Source organism: Syngnathus floridae, chromosome 12 (assembly GCF_059516105.1).
Source record: "Syngnathus floridae isolate MCC-2025c chromosome 12, RoL_Sflo_1.0, whole genome shotgun sequence".
NCBI classification, from domain to species: domain Eukaryota; kingdom Metazoa; phylum Chordata; class Actinopteri; order Syngnathiformes; family Syngnathidae; genus Syngnathus; species Syngnathus floridae.
In genome coordinates this window covers 2,600,380-2,620,164 of record NC_142424.1, presented here as the reverse complement: position 1 = coordinate 2,620,164, position 19,785 = coordinate 2,600,380, and the positions used below count along the sequence as shown (strand labels likewise).

Here is a 19,785-nt window from a genome sequence, read left to right as displayed (position 1 = left end):
CGGTGTGGTTTAGAAATCTTCACATGATATCTTGGGTCTTCTGACATGTATTGCACTCCCTTGCCTGCTAATGTGTCAGTACAGACTGTGCACACTTTATAAGGTCGGGGGGGTAATCCTTTATTTAGACCCGAGGTTTACAACTGACACCGCATAGTCTCGAGTCATTCGTCTCTCTGTCACACTGGTCTGTCAAGTATACTGAGAATGAAACCGCTGCCGTGGTTTGATCTTAACCCAAATGGCGTACGCAGAGGCTGAGTTTATGCTAACGATGTGCAAAGGCAGTTTAGAGAATCCCTAGGGCAGTGGTCCCAATCTGCCATGATGCAGACTAGTCCGAGGTGGGATTGAACAAAACTTTTGATTCATTATAGCGACCGAAAAGGGTTTTATTTTTAAAATCGGGTGCATCGTCGAAATGGATCGATGGGCTGCTCAATTTAAATTGTGGGCCAAATTGGGTTAAAATGGAGGAATATAATTAAATAGGACCGCATCAGATGGCCACTCCAGTCCTGCTTCCAATCTGACTGCATGTTTAACTTTACCTCTTTGACAAGTTTATATCAAAGGTGTACAGATTTATTCGATTCAGTTAATCGGCCATATCGTGCATATCGTGCTGATTCAGTGCTCACTGCTCCCTATGGCCTCACGTGTAGGTAAACATCATTTCAGAAGACCACATGAGATGGGTTGGGGGGGTGAATATGTTAGTGTCATGTTTGTGGTTAGGATGAGGCTATTAATAACTCATGTCGGCGCCCATTTCCCCCACCATGCAGCAGGATCATGCGGTGACCTTCACTGAAGGATGGTGAGCCATCTGACAAGCACCGCGTGGCCTTTTGGGAATATGCATGGAATTTGAATGTCACTGTAATTCAAATAAGAATCAAAATTTATATTTTTTTATTGTCTCAGTGGAGGCTTTTGAACAAATATGACATGCATGTCTTTTTTATAGCTTAGATATAAATTAGTCTGGTTAGGTGAAGTGACGACCACAGATGCAATGCTCCTTGAAATGATGCCCAATTTAATGGCTCTGAGAAGGTAAATAATAGTTTAAAATACAACACTGCCCCTTGGTGGTATTTTAGTAGAACTGCAAATGGTAAACAAGTTGACTGTAAAAGTCAAAGTGAAAATGAATAAATGAATCATTACTGCAGAATATGTAAAAGAATTTTGTAAATACTAATCATGTAAACAACAAAGCTGACAAAATAAAAATAATAGATAACACAAAATGCAATTAAAATTACAACTGAGACAATGACAGTTCAATATAAATATAAAAAAATAACCATTCATATGCTGAAAATTCATCAAATTCATCCCAAATTAGTGAATGTGCCAATTTTGAACCACAGAGTGCATCATTGAGGAGGCACTGCACTTTTTTTTATAGTATTGATTTGTGACATCATTTTTAAAATTTAGACCAGTACTGAACTGCAGCAATTTTCCTCATGTTCATGATCCCAACAATAAAACCTAATTATGTTTGTACCTTTTAACTAATGCTGCTCTGACTCCTCTGTGATGCTCCGGTAGTATTGCGGCTGGTTCTGTGCCAGGGGAGAGTCTGTTTGTCTGAACAGGGCGGGCCGATTCTTTCGAGGACGCAGAAATCTTCCAGATGTCACCAGATCGCCGTAGCCTTTAGCATGAGAGAAAGCGTAGCCCGAGCGCCTCGTGCTGATTCGCCGGACTGGTGGACGACGAGGAGCAGGGGCTGGCAATGCCTCCTTACGCAACTTATGTCTCACCTGAAGAAAGAAAGGAATTCAATAAATTTTTCGTAAAATTACAACAAATTAATGATGGGGAAATGAAGCTTCAAATTCGCTTCATGAAGCAGTTGTATTTTTTGACTCCTCTAGATGTCACCATTGATTTCATTAAAGAGGCAAATCAGCATGGAGACAACCAAAACAATTTCTGCGAGCCAGGTGCTAAATGAAACTCTGACTAATCGACATTTTCATACCTTGTCATTGACGGTGGGACGAAGCTGAATGACAATGAAACGGAAAGCAACCACTGGCAGACTACACAGGAGTGTTGTCAAGAGTATAAGCAGCCACACATTCGGCTGGTTCAGAGAATTCCTCGCTGTACCTGCACCCCCAAAAAACACACATGAAAATGTCAGTTCAGTACCAAACTGTCTTTTATTTGTGTGTAGCAAGTTGCAGTGACTTACCAATGAAGGGGAACGTGGAGGTAAAAATTAGAAACATTCCGTTGCTGTACATGGTGAACGTGGTCGCAAAGTAGGCTGCAAGGCTGCCCCACACGAAAAACTGGTTCACAGCGGTCCAGTAATGCGTGGCGAGACACAGCTGGAAGAATATCAAAGTGAAGAAGTATTTATGGTTGAAAGAAAAAAACGATGGATTTTCTCACCTGGATGCTGACCACAACAAGCAAACACGTCTGCGCCAGTAAAGCGAAGGACTGATAATCCGCAATGTCTTTGCCGTCGTCTCGGACCGTGTCGTGCATAGCCGCCCACGGGATGAAGAAGAGGATGAGGGAGCTGTAGCAACTATGGATCATGCAGCGGACAAAAACTTTCTTATTGAAGTAAATGTTCAGAGGTCCTGGGGAGTACAGCTCTGGATGTTGGAAACTCCATCGGTCATTCACATCCTGTGGCAAAAAGAAAGGAAGAAAATGTAGTACGCATGTGTACCTAATGAAGTGTCCTGTCAATGTTACATACCTGGTCGAAAAGACTCATACCCAGGACAGGGAGAGCCGTGTACACGAGGTTGTACAAAGTGATGAACCACTCATCATACACAGTCTATGAATCATAATAACAAAAGGTAAACAACTTTATACGCCGTCATCAACTTTGAGCTCTCGAATGACTCTCACCTGTGCCGAGAAACCGCAGAAGAAGGCGTACCAGAAATGCACAAAGGTGAAGGTGAAGTTTTTATAAAAGAAATACTGCAGGAACTTGCACATGCGCAGGTATGACCAGCGCCCGTGCACCAATAGGAGGCGCTGTAGATAACGGAACTGAGCAAAGGAGAAGTCGCTGGACAGAACCGCCTGCATGCCTTCTTGACCACTGATCCCGACGCCGATATGTGCAGCTGCAAGACCAGAATTGATTTGAACCCGGAACTTTTATCTTGCATTATCGGTGTGCGAGTTTACCTTTAATCATGCTGACATCATTGGCTCCATCCCCGATGGCCAGAGTGACCGCCTGTTTGTATTTCTTCACCAGTTGGACGACTTGGGCTTTTTGTAGGGGAGTGACCCGACAGCAGATCACTGTTTGGCACATGCATGCAGTCCTCAATAGTTCCAACTCCAAGTCTTTCTCCAAGGCAAAGGCCTGACGAATGCAAACGGAGGACAAGTTAGAAGACCAAGAAATATGAGGGGCGATGACAACCCTCTTACCAGACTGTGTCCATTTATAACAAGGGCATATTCTCCATCCACTTTGTCATCATGCACAGTTTCTGTCTTCTCAAGCCAGAAGAGGCCCGCACGAGCTTTGGTCACAGTCGGTGCATCGGCTCCTTCTGGACACATTTTCCTCCTTGCACACCTAAAAACAGTGCAGCATGGAGTATATGAATCATCTAAAGTCATGATAATAAAACCTCATAAATATGCATATTTGAACTCACGTACACAAGCTCCTTTTTCACTTCTTCTGCTGTATTTGCTGACACAGCAAAAATGTCCTTCATCTCCTCTCGCAGCATGTTGCAGGAATAGCCGATATTCTCTGCCGTCTCTGAGAGGTTGGTGAACATTCAATTGAGCAAAACGTGCAACATAAATTTTGGCAAAACACTGAGATTGCTCATAAAGTAGGCCGAAAACCGAATAATAATAAAAAGACACCAACCTTGTTTATCTCCTGTCAACACCCAGATTTTGATGCCAGCTTTGGCCAGCTGCTCGATTGTCTGAGGGACACCATCCTGCAACTTGTCTTCTACAGCCGTTGCTCCCAGAAGCTAAATCAAAAATTTGTAAAATTGTAAGATTGTTAAATGGAACAATCATGCAACCAAAACAGTCTAAACCAACAAAATGAGTCAGCATACTCACCAACAAGTCTTTCTCAATCTCTTCATACAACTCATCGAGTTTCTCATCCCTTTCGTCCATGGCGGTGCTGGCCACATGGTGACGCTGCATCCACTCCTTCAAATAGCTCTCATCCAAATCCTTGTAAGCCAAAACCAAAGTGCGGAGCCCATCGCCTGCGTACTCCTAAATTGAGGATTAAAAACATCAATGAAGATCCATGTGTGTCTTTTCTGAGGAGAAAATTTTAACTCACGTTGAGATGTCCGGTGGTGATGCCCATGAGTTTGTTACAGGAGGTGTGGAGCCTCTCGTAGATGATGGTATCTGCTCCTTTGCAGTACAGAGTCAGCTTGCCTTCAGGATTCCGCACTGGAAATCAGAAGGAAGATATCAAGACAATTTAGTCTTCAATTAACAGAACATTACTTGAGTAGAGGAGATTCCAACAATGGCCAATGGTCTCACCTATGACCGACATCCTCTTGCGTACATTATTGAAATCTAAAACAGCCAAAAGATCATAGACGACTCGTTCGCCCATCTCCACGACCGTGATGGTCTCCGGTGTACGTGAACGGAACACAAAGCCGAAATTTCTCGCGGCGGTGACCAGAGCACCTTCATCAGGGGACTGAGCCTGGTAGTAAAGCTCTCCTAGAAGTAAAAGAGATATTTTAAAATGTGTTTCCCGTTTCGACTTTGGTTACAAAGAAGCTCACCTTCTTTCTTTTCTTCAGGCATGACAGTGTGGCACAGAGCCAACAAACGGAAAAAAGCCTGAGCTTCCAAATTGCCTTCCCTGATAGTATCTGCCAAACTGCGGTCATGAAAAATGAATTTTGGATCAGCCAGTTGGTTCCAGGAGAAGTCGACCCTTGGTGTCTTCTAGAGAGGGAAGGATGTCAGAAATGATTGCCACATACGAACCAATCATAACTCACCTCTGTAATTTCCATCCTTTGTCCTGCAAAATCTAAAAGCTCACCTGCAAATAAAAACAGACAAATATTATTTTCTCATATTTTTGCACAGTTTCCATCATTTGCTCCTCACCATAGTTTTTGCCATTGATGGAACACTTATTAAAAGCCATGATGTTCTGCGTCAAGGTGCCAGTCTTGTCGCTGAAGATATATTTGATCTGACCCAACTCCTCGTTCAGAGTGGTGGTCCTGGCCTGAGCAGGAGTGTCGCTTTTGGGGTAATACATCTTCCTGTCCCAGTCGATGTAAAAACTATTCCCAAGACGGATGATCTCCACACTGTCGTATCAAAAATAATTGTCAGGAAGTGTTGTTGTATTTTCAGGCGCCCAAATTCATACCTGACATAGAGCGATATCGGCACCACCGTGTTGAGAACAATGACGTAAGACCAGAAGGTGAGGAACGATGAGAGAGGAGCGTCAACGCCGGGTTCCCGAGGGAGGAACACAGTGAACGCCGAGCCTTCCTTTATCTCCCAGATTGCGTTGCCGATGGTTAGAACGGAGCACATGGTAGCCAGGAAGCCAAAGATCTAAAAGAATTTCAAGGAGTTCAGGAATGAAGGTCCTGAATTATATCTCAGAGTTTTGAAAACTTTACAATTCAATTTATAACTCACACAAAGCACCAAAACATTCATAAGGTGATCAACGCTCGTGCGTTTGAACGTCGTCTTTCCGCTGTTCTGCATCAGCTTTGTGTCCGGGCCTTGAAAAATAAAATCGTGTTGAATCGGATGGCACCCGAAATCAGTCGTCAATGGTTTACCTCCAAAAATAACCAGTCCGAAGCACCACTCTGTGTTTCTCAAAGTGCATCCACGTAGAAGCACCTTGTCGTTGTCCAAAGAGTACGTTTGTCCATCTACTGTTAGCGTCCCTTTAAATTTGTCCAGGCGGTTGTTTGGCGGTTCGCATCTGACTTCACCTGAGATTGAGAAACATCTTTCAGATTTGTCGCTTTCATAAAACACCTCATTAAATTTGTCACCTTTGAAGCTGGCCAGTGCTTGAATGGTATCTCCCATCTCTCCAGTGAGAGTCAACGCCTGTTTCACCTTCAGATTGGTTTCACTGGGGAAGACCATGAAAACAAGAATTAAGAAAGAATCAGACGGCAATACTTATAAATCAAATATCTATTATGGACTCACCCGTCGAGTTCTGCAGTTTCCACATAGACTAGGTTTAGAGGCTCACTGCTGGAAAGCAGGAGGAGGTCTGCCTGAGGAGAAAAAAAATTTAAAAGATCCACAAAGAGATGTATGAAATGTTATCATGGCACTTACTGTAACAAACTGGTTATTTTCCAGTTTAATGACATCTCCAACCTGAACATTCATCCATTTTTCACTTTGAAGTCTGCCAGAATGAAAGTATAAATTTAATTTTTGTGTGATTTTAGTTTGAAAATACAGTTTGGAATTAGAGCACAATAAAAAAAAAACTATAAATATATCCCAAGAAAAAAGGTGACTCACTCTCCATCGATGAGGACGTTCACTTTGCGGTTGTTCACTTGTTTATCACTCTTGTGCCTGTTCTGTTTCAGAAATATGTCATTCGTACAATTAGACCTGGTTGTGGCTTATAAAAGCGACTTTACACCAAAAATGTCATCTCACAATATCATCTGTGGCATCTTTGACGGCTGTTATGGAAAGCACCAAAATAAGCGGGACGGCTGTGGTGAACCACGAGAGCGAGGCGATTTGTGGGATGAGCTGGAAGCACATACACACATACTTGTGTATCTTAAGTTGTGGCTGCTATCACGTTATCTGGCTTACCTGAAGTACAAAGAGGAAGAGGAAATAGCTGTTGGCGAGCCTCCTGAACTGCTCAAAAAGGTTAAGCGGAAGGAAGGTAAAGATGTTGTATTTGGACGTCTTGATGGCGTTATTCTGAAGATGGAAGACGTGAGAGATGAGAGTTAAATTGCTGCTGTGTTATTTCTTCAATTTTGTGTACTTACGGCATAGTTGTAGGACAAGTTGAAAGGTCTGTCATTGGCTCGCAAAAGTCTCTCCTCCTCTGTTGGTAAAGAAAAAAAGTATAAAAAATAAAATAAATATAATATATAAAATAAAAAATAAATATGAAATAATAAAGAATAAATAAATACATAAATAAATAAATATGAAAACAAAATCAGACGTACCTTTGTTTTGCTGTTGCCCACACAGCCGTCCAAAGTAGGATTCCACTGATCCCATTTTATTTCTGTTTCTTCATAATGTACAGCTGGAATAAAAAACAAAAGTTTTATTACACCTGTACGAAATCATGGAGGAAGCCGAGAGCTGTTTGATTTGCAACTTTCCACTCTTTGTTAAATACAAGAATCCTATCAGCAATCTTGAGATAACAATAGTCGTGGATGATAACTCTGTACTTTCATGTCTTCCAATAGAAGAGCAAATCTGTGCCAGGTTTAAAAGCTGTGGTGTTTTAATTTATGGGGGGAAAACTGGAGTTTTTCAGAACCAAATAAATGCAGCCACTCCCCACTCAACACTTTGCACCTAAGTAAAATCTATATGGTCGGATAGTTTATAACCACAAAGATTATAAATGGTGATATGACCCGACCATGGTCGTTTAATTCACTTATATTTAAAATCAGCTAAAAGAGGGAGAATGGAAGTGGTTTCAAGAAAGATAATATTTTTAGTGAATGAATCAAATTCAGTTTTAACTCTAATATGCAGTTTACTCAAGACGGAACTCTTGATTTGATTCAGCTAGGAGAAATAATGGTGCTCAAATAAAACCTTGAGACATTTTTTGGATGTACTGTAATTTTTTACAAGTCTGCTTTAACAAAGAGATTAAACAAGAAGACATACCTCCAACAATAATCCTTTAAGGTCTTCCACATTCATGGAAACATGGCCGAAAGAAAGAAAAATGTTCCTAACAAAGAGCGTGTTCACTTTGGACTTTCAGACTTCAGCCTGGTACAAAGTACTGAACAATTATCGCAGGATGGAGCAGGTGCCTCGCGAGGAGCCACCGGTCGTTGTTTTGGATTCAAAAAGGAAGAAGAGAGATTCCCGGGCGAGCTTCACTGCTAACCGCTTGGGTAAACAATAAAGTGATCTTTGGACCTGGATGGGCAGTAAAACAACGGTCGTGATGAACGGCCAATCAGAGCAAACAATGTGACTTGACTAAGCAGGTATGAAACACACCCCGGGGTGAGTGCGCATGCCTGAAACAGACACACACACACTTTGAAAAGATACTTTTTCTTCCCCAAAAATTTATTTTGAAAACAAAAATATACAATATTGACTACAATTTTACAAGAGGAAAAAAATAATACTGTACAAACATCAACTTGAGCTACTGTGGTTGATGTTCCGACTCCCTCGTGATGGGCCGGTAGAATTGTGGCTGCTCTGTTTGTTTGCTCAAATCATTCTTGAATCTTTGCGATGTCACCAGATCGCCATAACCCTTAGTATGAGAGAAGGCGTAGCTCGACCGCCGAGCTCCAACTCGCCTGACTGATGAACGGCAAGGAACAGGACCTGGAAGCCCCTCCTTCCGCGCTTTATATCTCACCTGTACCAAAAAAGTCACACGTCAAAATTTAAATTATTCATCAAGGGGTAAATTATACGACCTTGTCATTGATGGTGGGCCGAAGCTGAATGATAATAAATCGAAAAGCCAGCACCGGAAGACCACATAAGAGGCATGTCAAGAATATTGTCAGCCACACATTAGGTTGCCTCAAAGAGTTCCTTGCTGTTCCTGCAGTCCAAAAAAACTGAAACGTCAACCATAAAAGCACAAAGAAAACAAAATGGCAGCACTGTAACGCCAACTCCACGTGACTCACCGATGAAGGGGAATACGGAGGTGAATATGGAGAACATGTCGTTGCTGTGCATAGCAAACGTGGTGGCCAAGTAGACGATCAAGCTGCCCCACATGAACGACTGATTCACAGCAGTCCAGTAATGTGTGTCAAGACAGAGCTAAAATGTTGACAAAGTTTCGTTAAGGCAAAAGGTCTTCCGAGTATATGTCTACTTCATCCTCACCTGGATGTTAACAACAACGAGAAGACACGTCTGCGCCACAAAAGCAAAGGACTGATAATCCGCAATATCTTTTCCGTCGTCCGCCACAGTGTCGTGCAAGGCCGCCCACGGGATGAAGAAGACAACAAGTGAGCTGTAGCAACTGTGAATCAAACACCATGCCATGGATTTCTTATTGAAGTAACTATTCAGAGGTCCCGGTAAGTAGAGCTGAGGATACTGCAAACTCCAGCGATCATTCACATCCTGCAGAAACCAGGAAAGTCAATAAATTTTTGTTGTCAGGAATAATATGATGCTAAAGTTGGCTACCTGGTCAAACAGACTCATTCCGACAACAGGGAGGACTGTGTAGAAGACATTGTACATGCTGACAAACCACTGGTCATAGACAGTCTATGGATTAGAAGAGACGAGAGTTAGGTGTCAAAAGTTTTTCTTAAGAATTCATTCTTGGTCCTCACCTGTGCCGAGAAACCGCAGAAGAAGGCGTACCAGACATGCACAAAGGTGAAGGTGAAGTTTTTATAAAAGAAATACTGCAGGAACTTGCACATGCGTAGGTATGACCAGCGCCCGTGCACCAGAAGCAGGCGCTGTAGGTAACGGAACTGAGCAAAGGAGAAGTCGCTGGATAGAACCGCTTGCATGCCTTCTTGACCACTGATCCCGACACCGATATGTGCAGCTGCAAGACCAGAATCAATTTGGACACAGAGCTTTTCTCGTATTTTTGGTGTGTGAGTTTACCCTTGATCATGCTAACGTCATTGGCTCCGTCCCCGATGGCCAGAGTGACCGCCTGTTTGTATTTCTTCACCAGTTGGACGACTTGGGCTTTTTGTAGTGGAGTGACCCGACAGCAGATCACTGTTTGGCACATGCATGCGGTCCTCAATAGTTCCAACTCCAAGTCTTTCTCCAAGGCAAAGGCCTGAGGAATGCAAACGGTAGAAGACAAAGAAATATGAGGGGCGACGAAAGCAATCTTACCAGACTGTGTCCATTTATAACAAGAGCGTATTCTCCGTTCACTCGATCATCATGCAGAGTTTCTGTCTTCTCAAGCCAGAAGAGGCCTGCACGAGCTTTGGTCATATTTGGTTCCTCTGCTGCTGTTGGACACATTTTCCTTCTCGCATTCCTAAGCGTAGAGATGGAGATGATTCTTACTCGTTTGATTCAGGATGACCGTACTTGATTAAATATGCCAACGTGAGATCGTGAACATACCGAAGCTCCTCTTTGACTCCGATTGATGTATTTGCGGATACGATAAACACGTCCTTCATGTCTTCTCGCAGCATGTTGCAAGAATAGCCGATATTCTCTGCCGTCTCTGGTGGGAATAAGATTTTCCGAACTTCTTAAACTGAACACACACAAAAAAATGAATCCTACAAAAGGGATTAACCTTGTTTATCTCCGGTCAACACCCAGATTTTGATATCAGCTTTGGCCAGTTGCTCGATTGTCTGAGGGACACCATCCTGCAACTTGTCCTCTACAGCCGTTGCGCCCAGAAGCTTAATCAAAAGAAAAGTAGATTGTCTTGTAAGTTTAATGAACCGATTTGACCTCAGCTACCTCCGTCATCTTGTGTCAGATAAAAGTCAAGGTTTCTAGTTAACAGTCGAACCAACCAACAAGTCTTTCTCAATCTCTTCATACAACTCATGAAGTTTCTCATCTCTTTCTTCAATGGTGGTGCTGGCCTCATGGTGGCGCTGCAGCCAATCATTCACATAGCGCTCATCCAAATCCTTGTAAGCCAGAACCAAAGTGCGGAGACCATCGCCTGCATATTCCTAAAATTAGGAACTGGGATTACAACTGCCTCTTCATTTAGGAGGAAATTAAAACTTACATTGAGGTGTCTGGTGGTGTCGCCCATGAGTTCATTGCAGGAGGTGTGGAGCCTCTCATAGATGATGGTGTCTGCTCCTTTGCAGTACAGAGTCAGCTTCCCTTCAGGATTCCGCACTGGAAATCAGAAGGAGGACATCAAGACAAGTTAGTCTTCAATTAACAGAACATTGACTTGAGTAGAGAACATTCCAACAATGGCCACTGGTCTCACCTATGACTGACATCCTCTTGCGTATATTATTGAAGTCCAAAACAGCCAAAAGTTCATAGAGGACTCGTTCGCCCATCTCCACGACCGTGATGGTCTCTGGTGTACGTGAACGGAACACAAAGCCGAAATTTCTCGCGGCGGTGACCAGAGCACCTTCATCAGGGGACTGAGCCTGGTAGTAAAGCTCTCCTTGGAGGAAACAGGACAGATCATCAAACATGTTTTATATCCCAAAAGCAGTTCTGAAATTTTTGCTGACCGTCTTTTTTTCCCTCGGGCATCACAGTGTGGCACAGAGCCAATAAACGAAAGAACGCTTGAGCCTCCCAGTTGCCCTCCCTGACGTTATCTGCCAAACTGTGGTCGTGAAAAATGAACTTTGGATCGGCTTGCTGGTTCCACGAAAAATCGACCCTTGGTGTCTTCTAGAGGAAGAAAGACGTGTCTGTCAAACTGAGATGTTTGTTGTAACTCAACACATCTCACCTCTGTTATTTCAATCCTCTGCCCTGTTAGGTCCAAGAGCTCCCCTAGAGAAGAAGAACACCAAACTAAAATGTGATTCATTTCCTGATTGTGTTGTGGGCCGTTGAATCATCAACTCACCATAACGTTTGCCATTGATGGAACACTTATTAAATGTCATGATGTTCTGCGTCAAGGTGCCAGTCTTGTCGCTGAAGATATATTTGATCTGACCCAACTCCTCGTTCAAAGTGGTGGTCCTCACCTGAGCAGGTGTGTCGCTCTTGGGGTAATACATCTTCCTGTCCCAGTCAATATAGAAACTATTCACTAGACGGATGATCTCCACGCTGGTGGGAAATAAAAAAACAATGGAAGCGTGACAAAAACGGAAAATGTGTTAATGGTGCTGTCAGTGCGTACCTGACAAAGAGAGACATGGGCACCACCGTGTTCAGAAGGATCACGTAAGACCAGAAGCAGAGGAATGATGAGAGCGGAGAATCAACGCCGGGTTCTGAAGGGAGGAACGCGGTGAAAACCGATCCATCCGTCGTCTCCCAGACTGAATGACCGATGGCCAGCACGGAGCACATGGACAGCAGGAAAACAAAAATCTGATCGGTGAAGGAAAAAAGACCTTATGAAGCAAAACTTGCCTGCTTGTTATGCTCTTGCGTGATTCAAAAACTCACACAAAGCACCAAAATGTTCATGAGGTGATCAATGCTGGTTCTTTTGAACGTCGCCTTTCCACTGTTCTGCATCAACTTGGTGTCTGGACCTGCAAAATTATTTAAAGTTGAACACGATACAATTTGGAATCGAACCAAAACGATTGGTTAAAAATTACTGAATCAAAAAGAAATGACATCATAGTTTAGTTGACCTCCAAAGATGACCAGTCCAAAGCACCACTCTGTGTTTTTTAACATGCATCCACGAAGAAGCACTCTATCATTGTCCAAAGAATACATTTGTCCATCGACTGTCAGTGTCCCTTTGAAAATCTCCAGACGATTATTTGGAGGCTCACATTTGATTTCCCCTGTAAAAAATACGGGCTTCGTTAATTTTGTGTTAAAATACCTGGACAAACTGAATTAAATTGCTCATTGAGGTTGTCACCATTGAAGCTGGCCAGTCTTTGAGTGTCGTCGCCCATTTCACCAGTGACAGTCAAAGCCTGTTTTACCTTCAAATTGGTTTCACTGGCAAAAAACGTAATTATTAATTATCAAATTAATAAGTATTCATAATCCAACCATGACTTACCCGTCCAATTCAGCTGTTTTAACATAAACCACACTGAGAGGCTCGCTGCTGGAGAGCAAAAGAAGGTCTGCCTAGAAAGGAAATATATAAAGTAAGGAGCAGAACAATATTAAAAAACTTTTTTAGTGGCACTTACTGTGACAAACTGGTTATTTTCTAGTTTGACAATATCTCCAACTTGGACATTCATCCATTTTTGTATTCTAAGTCTGTGAAAATGAAAACACACACTTTAATAACTCAGATTGACGGATGATTTTGAAAAGAGCCAACAGACTCACGCTCCATCAAGAAGGACGCTCACTTCACGGTTATTTACTTGGTTGTCACTTTTGTGTCGATTCTGTTCATAAAACAGGAGTGAAGATGTTAGATTGCTAAAAACGTCACGGTGTTTCGTAATCTGCTCACAATGTCATCTGAGGCATCTTTCACCGCCGTTATCGAGAGCACCAAAATGAGAAGAGCGGCTGTGGTAAACCAGGCCAGTGAGGAGATTTGAGGAATCAGCTGTCAAAACATATATCAAGCCCATATCAAGAACTGTATTGCAGCATTAGAGGGGCAACTGAAATTTAAAAAAGCCCACCTGAAGTGTAAAAAGGAAGAGGAAGAAGCAGTTGGCGAGTCTCCTGAACTGCTCAAAAAGGTTCAGCGGCAGAAAGGTGAAGATGTTGTATTTCGATGTCTTGATGGCATTGTTCTGGAAGAATTAAGAAGTGAGAAATGTGAAAGAATTCCACTTTGTAACTTCTTTCCATGTTGTGGACTCACAGCATAGCGGTAAGAAAGGTTGAAGGCTCTGTCGTTGGCTCGCAAGTGTCTCTCCACCTCTGTTGACAAAATACAATATTTTACACATAAAAAATTGTCAAAATAAAAAAAATTAAAATAGTAAATGAAGAAAAATATATATATGTATATATAAATAAATAAATGAAATGAAAAATAAAATAAATAAATAAACTCACCTCGTGATTTCTGCTGCCCACACACCTCACCGAAGTAGGACACCAGTGATCCCATCTTATCTCTGTTTTTCTATCCCAAAATGTGGAGGAACAATTCTGATTGTTAATCTTTACAAATATAGACTTAGTTGGATGCCTTACTAATGTCGGGCCACGCCCTGCTCAAGCCTTTGTACCAAAGTTAAAGATTTATAACAAGAAAGATAAAAGTGGTGGGTGATATGGGATGTCAGTCACTTTTCTTGTCATGTATCACGTGACTGTTCCTCGGCAAACTCTTTACAAAGCACGTTGTCTCGCATGCGGGACGCTGGAAAGTTGCTCCTGGAGATTTGAGTAATAAAAATGTTAAGATACAATATCTGCAAGTTCAGCGAGCACTTAAATCAGACAGGTGCATGCACAAAAAAAGGGAATGTTTATTTTATTTTCATTACTAATTGCAACCATCAATGAGTTTGTATTTTTTTCTAAATATTAAAAAATAGATTTATAAATTAAACCACAAGTATAAAAATTGGTCAAGCCTACTTTTTGAGTCTTTTTTTGATTTTCAAAGAGAAAAATCATATCACATTAAAAATAAATCCCCTTTCAGCACTTGGACAGTGACGCATGGAGAAAAAAAAAGAATGAATTATTCGACAACAACAAAATGAAACCAACAAAAGCAAGTCATTGCATGCACTCACTTTGGACTTTCAGACCCCAGCCTGGTCCAGAGTTGAGAACCAGGAGGTTCTCCCAGCTGGATGAAAGACCCACAAGATGGAGGAGGTGATGAGAGTGGAGCCACCGGTCAAGCGTTTTTGCTTCAAAAGTGAGGAGCTGTGATTCCAGTGAGACTCCCCGCTAAGAGTGTGAGTAAATAATCAAGCAATCTTTGGACCTTGATGTTGACGCAGCATGGGCAGTAAAACAATTGTTGTGATGGTAATTACAAGCAATGGTTTGGCTTGCTTGTAATTAAACTTATCAACATCATTAAAATATCAATTTACCTTTCAGAGGTATTGCAAAACGATTCAAATTAAAAAATCTCGTGAAGGGCTATCAGAAAAATCAGGTACACGTTTTGATGGACATACACTTTATAGAAAATGAATAGGAATGTTTAAATGACAACATATACATAGCAACAAATCAATTCACCTAGTGGAGAAAAATGCAAAATAAAAAAAATGGCACAAGGAGCATGTATATGTATTACAGAAAATATTTAATCTAATTTCTTTCTCCAGGATATCGTGTTAAAAACAGGATCGCTCCAACACTGAGGTGTTCATATTGAAAAAAATAAATAAATTACTCGTTATTTCTCCATCAGTTATAAAACACTTTGATGGCACATGAATTCATGTTAGCATCAAATTCAAAACGTAACTTACAGTCACATTACGCATACACACAAACACATACATACATAATACCATTAAGGGACAGAAAAAGATCAACATTTAGCATTTGTAGAAATGATAAAAGTAGAAAAAAAAGGATATTGGAATACAGGAATGGAAAGTAGAAAACCTTACAGTAGGTAGGCAAAAATAAGAGCATGAATTTATAAGGGTTCAAAATAGAAATAAAAATGTTCAATCGCAGTAAGGCAAGTGAAAAATAAAAAAAGCACGAGCAGAAGCAAACAATAAATCAGGTTGGGTGACAGATTCTCCTTCACATTTTTGGAAACCTGGAAGCTATCCAATGGTTTTGAATTTCTGAAAACGATGGACTGTGAAAGTGAAAGACGTTTGCTGTACGGAAGCATCGACATTTGCTCTAACTTATTCATCACCCTTCTAACATGTAAACCATCGGTAAGTAAACACTTTAAAATCAACTCAGACGTTGTGCTGCTGAGTAACAACACTGCAGCAGCAAAAATAAATAATAGTTTGAAAAATAAATAAATAAAATGTCTTTCCTACCATGACTGTGCTTGAGGAGTTGGGAGTTTTGAATCCAAGTATTTTATACACTTCGATTACTAAAGTGTGTTCCGAAAGGGGTGGGTGGGGGGGGGGGGGTCCTTTCACATTGTGGCATAAAAAAGAAGCCATTTGGAGGCACATATTCAAGTGTTAAAAGACGACCGAACGAGCTCTGCTTCCAAAATTCGATCGCCTTTGACACTGTGTGAGATGAAATTGATCGTCGTCTTTACACGACTCGGAAAGCGCAGGTGTGCACCTTGAGCTGACTTCATTTGACACTTTCACAGTTTGGATTTGGGGGTGTAAGGCATCAAACTTATTGACGACATCATGTCGGAGGTTTAAAAAAAAAAAAAAAAAAAGGCGGGTTAAGAGCCAAGTAAAATTTGTGAGGTTGAGGGACACAAAGTGGGACTGTGAGCGACCTTGGTCAGGTGCCACCAAATATTCAATTACGTTAAGAAAAGTCTACCGAAATCTTCATCGCCACCTCATCTGCCCTCTTCGGCCGATCTCGTTTCCGATTTAAGCCTCACGAATTCCTTCGCCACGTCGTCATTGGTGCGCTGCGACAAGATCCGCATGGCGGTGAGGCCCGTGTCGTCCATGTGGATGCACGAAGCAAGTGGGCACCAGCAGGCGCAGTTGCCCTTCTCCATGATGTCCCTCAACTGGATCACAGACAAGCCCACCACCCGGTCGGCTCGACCGAAGCAGTAATCCTTGACGCACACTTGCAGCTCGTAGCATTCGAAACCATCCTGGTTTCCCAGAATGCTGTGAGAAGGAAATCCAAAGGTGAATTTTTATGAACAGCTACCAGAAGAACTTTGCTCTACTCACAAGTGGAATGTCTCGTTGAACTTTGGAGACCAGCTGTTGTTCTTGGATTTGGTCTGGAATTTACGTTTCTTGTCACTGAGGTGAGGTCCGATCATGGTGAGCTCCACAAAGGGTCGGAACATTCCAGGGGTCTGCCATTTCAAATCAGTGGCTGCCACAACTGGAAGAAACAGAACAAGTGAGCATTAACAGACAAAACTAAATTACGACGACGCCATTGTGTGAGTAATGTGCGACCTTTGGCGGAAACCTTGCGTTCTCCGCTTTTGGGATGAGTGTGGAGCTCAACCTGGACGGACACCTCGCCGATAGGGTTGGACACGCCTGAGCCTATTTGAAAACAAACTCACACTTAGCCCACTTTAGCTGCTTTTAAATTACAAAGTCGGGATGAGAAGGTTTTGAAGGTTGTCTTTGTGGTCAACACACTTTAGGGGCACGACAAATACATTGTGACAGAGCGATGGGGTAGGGGTGAGAGGTCAGATGCTCTATGATGATGAAACCTACCCCTGCTGGGCTGTATTCTTTCATTGGGAGTTAACCTAATACCCTTTCCATTGTGCACTAGCACATACGTCGCACAGGAAATAAAAAGAAAACAGCTGGTCAAGCGTGGGGTAGAAATTTTTAGACGAAATCCGGGGAAAAAGTTGTTTCCAGTTGCTTACCTTGAGCCTGTTGACTGGTCACAAAGGTCTTGATGAGCGTGTCAGTGGTCTGAGTGTAGAGGGACAAGGTGTGGCGGAGTGACGACAGCTCAGCACTCTTCTCCAGGAAGGCCTTCTTCAGACCATTTCCTCCCGCATGGAAATATTGCTGAGAAAAACATTTTTTTTTTTCATAAGCAGATGTTCGGGGTTTATCTAAAGTGTAGACTGGTTACATCATCTGACCTTAATGGTGTCCAGTGCAACATCCATAACGGCACACTGGCGTGGAGACAGACTCTTTGCCTCGCCCGCCATATGATCCTACACAAAAAAAAACCAGTTAGACTAACTAAAAAAAAAAAGTCACTCACATCGAGTCACTATATTCTTACTTTGAGTTTGGAAAGTTGACCGAGCTCCTTTGCGGCCGAGAGTATCTGCGCACCCTGAAAAAGAAATGATCTTGGCAACTCTAACTCCAAAAATGCATGATAAGAAAAACAAAATCAACTTACAAAGGTGTCAGTGCCCTGAGGCAGAACAATCGTTTTCTCCAGGTTGACCATCACAATCCTCCACAGCTCCTTGAGCACACGCTTCAAAACGGTCTTCTCACAAATGGTCGCAAACAGCATCAACCTGCGCAATTCCAGGCACGGAAGAAAATTGAATTTTCCGTCCGTTAGGGCACATCGGGGGCAAGCGTAACCACTTACTTCCCATCCAGGAAATCCATAAGAGGCCGTAGCATGTTATCAGAGTCGGCCTCCACCTGGCTTTTGGTGTTTGCGTTGAGTGGTCCTTTTATCTGGTACAGCAGAGACGCCATCTGACGCATGCAATCGTTGATGCGGCTCTGGAAACTGCCGTTTCACAAGGAAGTCGGCATGAGCGAACGTCTGATCGAGCGTGGCGCTTTGAAATGTTGCCAGAGATTTGCTACCTGTTCCCAAATGTACTGCTGAGCTCATCCAGCACGCTGTTTAGCTTCACCTGCAGGTTGTTGAGCAGATCACTTGCCTCGGTGTCCATCTTTATAAAGAATACACACAAAAAAAAGTCTCATCAAAAAACATGAACGTAAAATGGCTTTCAGATTTTGGAAATAGTTCACAAGCTGTATTGAAATGTGACACAAGCATGTTTTTGTAATACAGCGTTGGCAATGCAGCAAAGAACTGAGATTGCCTTTCTTATTCGAGTGATTGGAAAATGAAGCTTCAAATATGCTTCGCGAATCAGTTGTATCTTTTCACTCCTCTTGATAGCACTCTCTGCAAGCACAGAGAATTGCCACTTCTTACCATCTGGAGTCCAAAAATAGAACAACTGGTCCACAAAGCAAATTTTACGCTTCATTTCTCCATCGCTCAATATTTCCACTCAATTGGAAAGAAAAGGGAAAAGGAAAGTATCTCTACTGTAGATAACCCGACTGACAATACAGAGACATCATCTAAATAAATGTGGTGGTGTGGGCCACATTATTTTAAAATCATGACCTAGTAAGAAATACACATTTTTTGCTAGGTGGCACTGAGGGAAGGCTTCAGGGGAGGAACGGCAGTTACAAATCATTTCTCATGCTTCTTACCTTCTCAACTGGAGTATCCCGCTTAATGTGAATGTTAGACAATATTTTAGTGACTAAACAATAATCATATTCAAATATATGCTGGAAGTCAATATATAATCGTGACACCCACCTTCTCCTCATCAGTCTATTGCAAAATATATTTTTGGGGGGCAGAGATTGAGAAAATGCAAAAACAGTCAGCAAAAGCTGTTCAAGAAGTAATGAGTGAGTTGATTTGGGGAAAGGTCTTGGAAAAAAATTGATGTCTATTGTCACCAGAAATGAAGTTATTACACAGCCTGAAAAAATCCCACAGCTGTCAATGAATTAATGATGTCACTGGGAGCAGAATTAGGATGGAAACAATTCACACGAATGGTTTGGGCTGTACTTAAGACTGCAACAAACCTCAACCTGAATTTTGTCACCTTCCTCTTCCTCCTCCTCACTCTCCTCAAACTAACAGTGAAAAGAGAACGTTAAGTCTCATTGCCAATAGTCAAAATAATCAATGCAGACATGTTGGCACTTGCCTGACATGCTGGTATTCTATTGTTGCACTAGGGAAGAAAAAAAAAAACATAAATCCCTTTATTTAAACCAACAGTTTTAATTACAACTGGTTCATGAAGCACATTTGAAGCTTCATTTCCCCATCACTACCACTTACTACAAATAAGCCACTATGTCTAATGCATCTAGTTGTTAATCTAACCACCACTAACAAAATTACACACCAGAACCTCTGCGCCGTTAAATTGGCCTACTTTTTCGTGCAGAAAACCTACCTCTTCATCTTGTCCCTCTTCCATCAGCTCATTTTGCTTTAAATGTACATTGAACACACAATTTAAATTAGAATGCCCAA

At 42.0% G+C, this 19,785-nt stretch overlaps 3 protein-coding genes across 8 annotated transcripts in view; all 3 read right to left on the bottom strand.

Moving 5' to 3' along the window:
* Positions 1-105: 105 nt before the first annotated feature.
* Positions 106-8,104, bottom strand: LOC148389473 (phospholipid-transporting ATPase ID-like). 4 transcript variants are annotated; one of them, XM_088391855.1, is made up of 28 exons: positions 7,915-8,104; positions 7,227-7,309; positions 7,041-7,099; positions 6,856-6,969; positions 6,691-6,789; positions 6,547-6,608; positions 6,355-6,427; positions 6,220-6,290; positions 5,835-6,139; positions 5,686-5,774; positions 5,405-5,598; positions 5,134-5,342; positions 5,022-5,065; positions 4,800-4,965; positions 4,546-4,734; positions 4,334-4,449; positions 4,099-4,263; positions 3,893-4,004; positions 3,673-3,778; positions 3,436-3,586; positions 3,184-3,367; positions 2,896-3,119; positions 2,738-2,821; positions 2,419-2,664; positions 2,216-2,354; positions 2,000-2,130; positions 1,520-1,778; positions 106-880 (listed from the first exon to the last, which is right to left on the bottom strand). In XM_088391855.1, the coding sequence occupies exons 2-27, from the start codon at positions 7,279-7,281 to the stop codon at positions 1,527-1,529; spliced, it is 3,639 nt and encodes a 1,212-aa protein (XP_088247981.1). In that variant the 5' UTR covers positions 7,282-7,309; positions 7,915-8,104; the 3' UTR covers positions 106-880; positions 1,520-1,526. The 4 variants fall into 4 exon arrangements, with proteins under 4 accessions (XP_088247981.1, XP_088247982.1, XP_088247983.1 ...); XM_088391856.1 differs by having other exon boundaries at positions 106-848; XM_088391857.1 differs by lacking the exon at positions 106-880 and having other exon boundaries at positions 899-1,778; positions 5,835-5,993; positions 6,057-6,139; positions 7,915-8,102.
* A 152-nt stretch (positions 8,105-8,256) lies between these two features.
* Positions 8,257-14,977, bottom strand: LOC148389472 (phospholipid-transporting ATPase ID-like). Of its 3 annotated transcripts, XM_088391858.1 has the most exons (28): positions 14,604-14,977; positions 13,912-13,981; positions 13,715-13,773; positions 13,530-13,643; positions 13,352-13,450; positions 13,222-13,283; positions 13,077-13,149; positions 12,941-13,011; positions 12,794-12,876; positions 12,555-12,713; positions 12,361-12,449; positions 12,089-12,282; positions 11,807-12,015; positions 11,687-11,730; positions 11,460-11,625; positions 11,201-11,389; positions 10,988-11,103; positions 10,764-10,928; positions 10,535-10,646; positions 10,354-10,459; positions 10,114-10,264; positions 9,871-10,054; positions 9,585-9,808; positions 9,433-9,516; positions 9,121-9,366; positions 8,916-9,054; positions 8,697-8,827; positions 8,257-8,635 (listed from the first exon to the last, which is right to left on the bottom strand). In XM_088391858.1, the coding sequence occupies exons 2-28, from the start codon at positions 13,964-13,966 to the stop codon at positions 8,414-8,416; spliced, it is 3,546 nt and encodes a 1,181-aa protein (XP_088247984.1). In that variant the 5' UTR covers positions 13,967-13,981; positions 14,604-14,977; the 3' UTR covers positions 8,257-8,413. The 3 variants fall into 3 exon arrangements, 2 of the variants coding, with proteins under 2 accessions (XP_088247984.1, XP_088247986.1); XM_088391860.1 differs by having other exon boundaries at positions 11,460-11,622; positions 13,912-14,977; XR_015861663.1 differs by having other exon boundaries at positions 8,492-8,635; positions 8,697-8,843; positions 13,912-14,977.
* A 1,075-nt stretch (positions 14,978-16,052) lies between these two features.
* The window catches only part of LOC148389470 (uncharacterized), a 32,617-nt gene continuing 28,884 nt past the window's right edge, over positions 16,053-19,785 (bottom strand). The window contains exons 33-47 of the mRNA XM_088391852.1: positions 19,706-19,741; positions 19,451-19,477; positions 19,326-19,376; positions 19,048-19,062; positions 18,936-18,956; positions 18,285-18,373; positions 18,058-18,204; positions 17,857-17,980; positions 17,734-17,787; positions 17,585-17,662; positions 17,360-17,507; positions 17,199-17,255; positions 16,926-17,018; positions 16,689-16,848; positions 16,053-16,622 (exon numbers count right to left, since the gene is read on the bottom strand). Coding sequence (XP_088247978.1) covers positions 16,337-16,622; positions 16,689-16,848; positions 16,926-17,018; positions 17,199-17,255; positions 17,360-17,507; positions 17,585-17,662; positions 17,734-17,787; positions 17,857-17,980; positions 18,058-18,204; positions 18,285-18,373; positions 18,936-18,956; positions 19,048-19,062; positions 19,326-19,376; positions 19,451-19,477; positions 19,706-19,741 — 1,386 coding nt within the window. The 3' untranslated portion in view covers positions 16,053-16,336. The remainder of the gene's footprint in view (positions 16,623-16,688; positions 16,849-16,925; positions 17,019-17,198; positions 17,256-17,359; positions 17,508-17,584; positions 17,663-17,733; positions 17,788-17,856; positions 17,981-18,057; positions 18,205-18,284; positions 18,374-18,935; positions 18,957-19,047; positions 19,063-19,325; positions 19,377-19,450; positions 19,478-19,705; positions 19,742-19,785) is intronic.

Coding starts and splice junctions, on each gene's coding strand:
- LOC148389473 (XM_088391855.1), bottom strand. CDS start 7,281: ATGGGATCAGTGGAATCCTACTTTGGACGGCTGTGTGGGCAACAGCAA. Junction 6,291..6,354: donor AAAATAACCAGTTTGTTACA/GTAAGTGCCATG, acceptor TTTTCTCCTCAG/GCAGACCTCCTCCTGCTTTC. Junction 1,779..1,999: donor GTCCCACCGTCAATGACAAG/GTATGAAAATGT, acceptor TTCTTTCTTCAG/GTGAGACATAAGTTGCGTAA.
- LOC148389472 (XM_088391858.1), bottom strand. CDS start 13,966: ATGGGATCACTGGTGTCCTACTTCGGTGAGGTGTGTGGGCAGCAGAAA. Junction 9,517..9,584: donor TCTGCGGTTTCTCGGCACAG/GTGAGGACCAAG, acceptor TCTAATCCATAG/ACTGTCTATGACCAGTGGTT. Junction 8,828..8,915: donor CTCCGTATTCCCCTTCATCG/GTGAGTCACGTG, acceptor TTTGGACTGCAG/GAACAGCAAGGAACTCTTTG.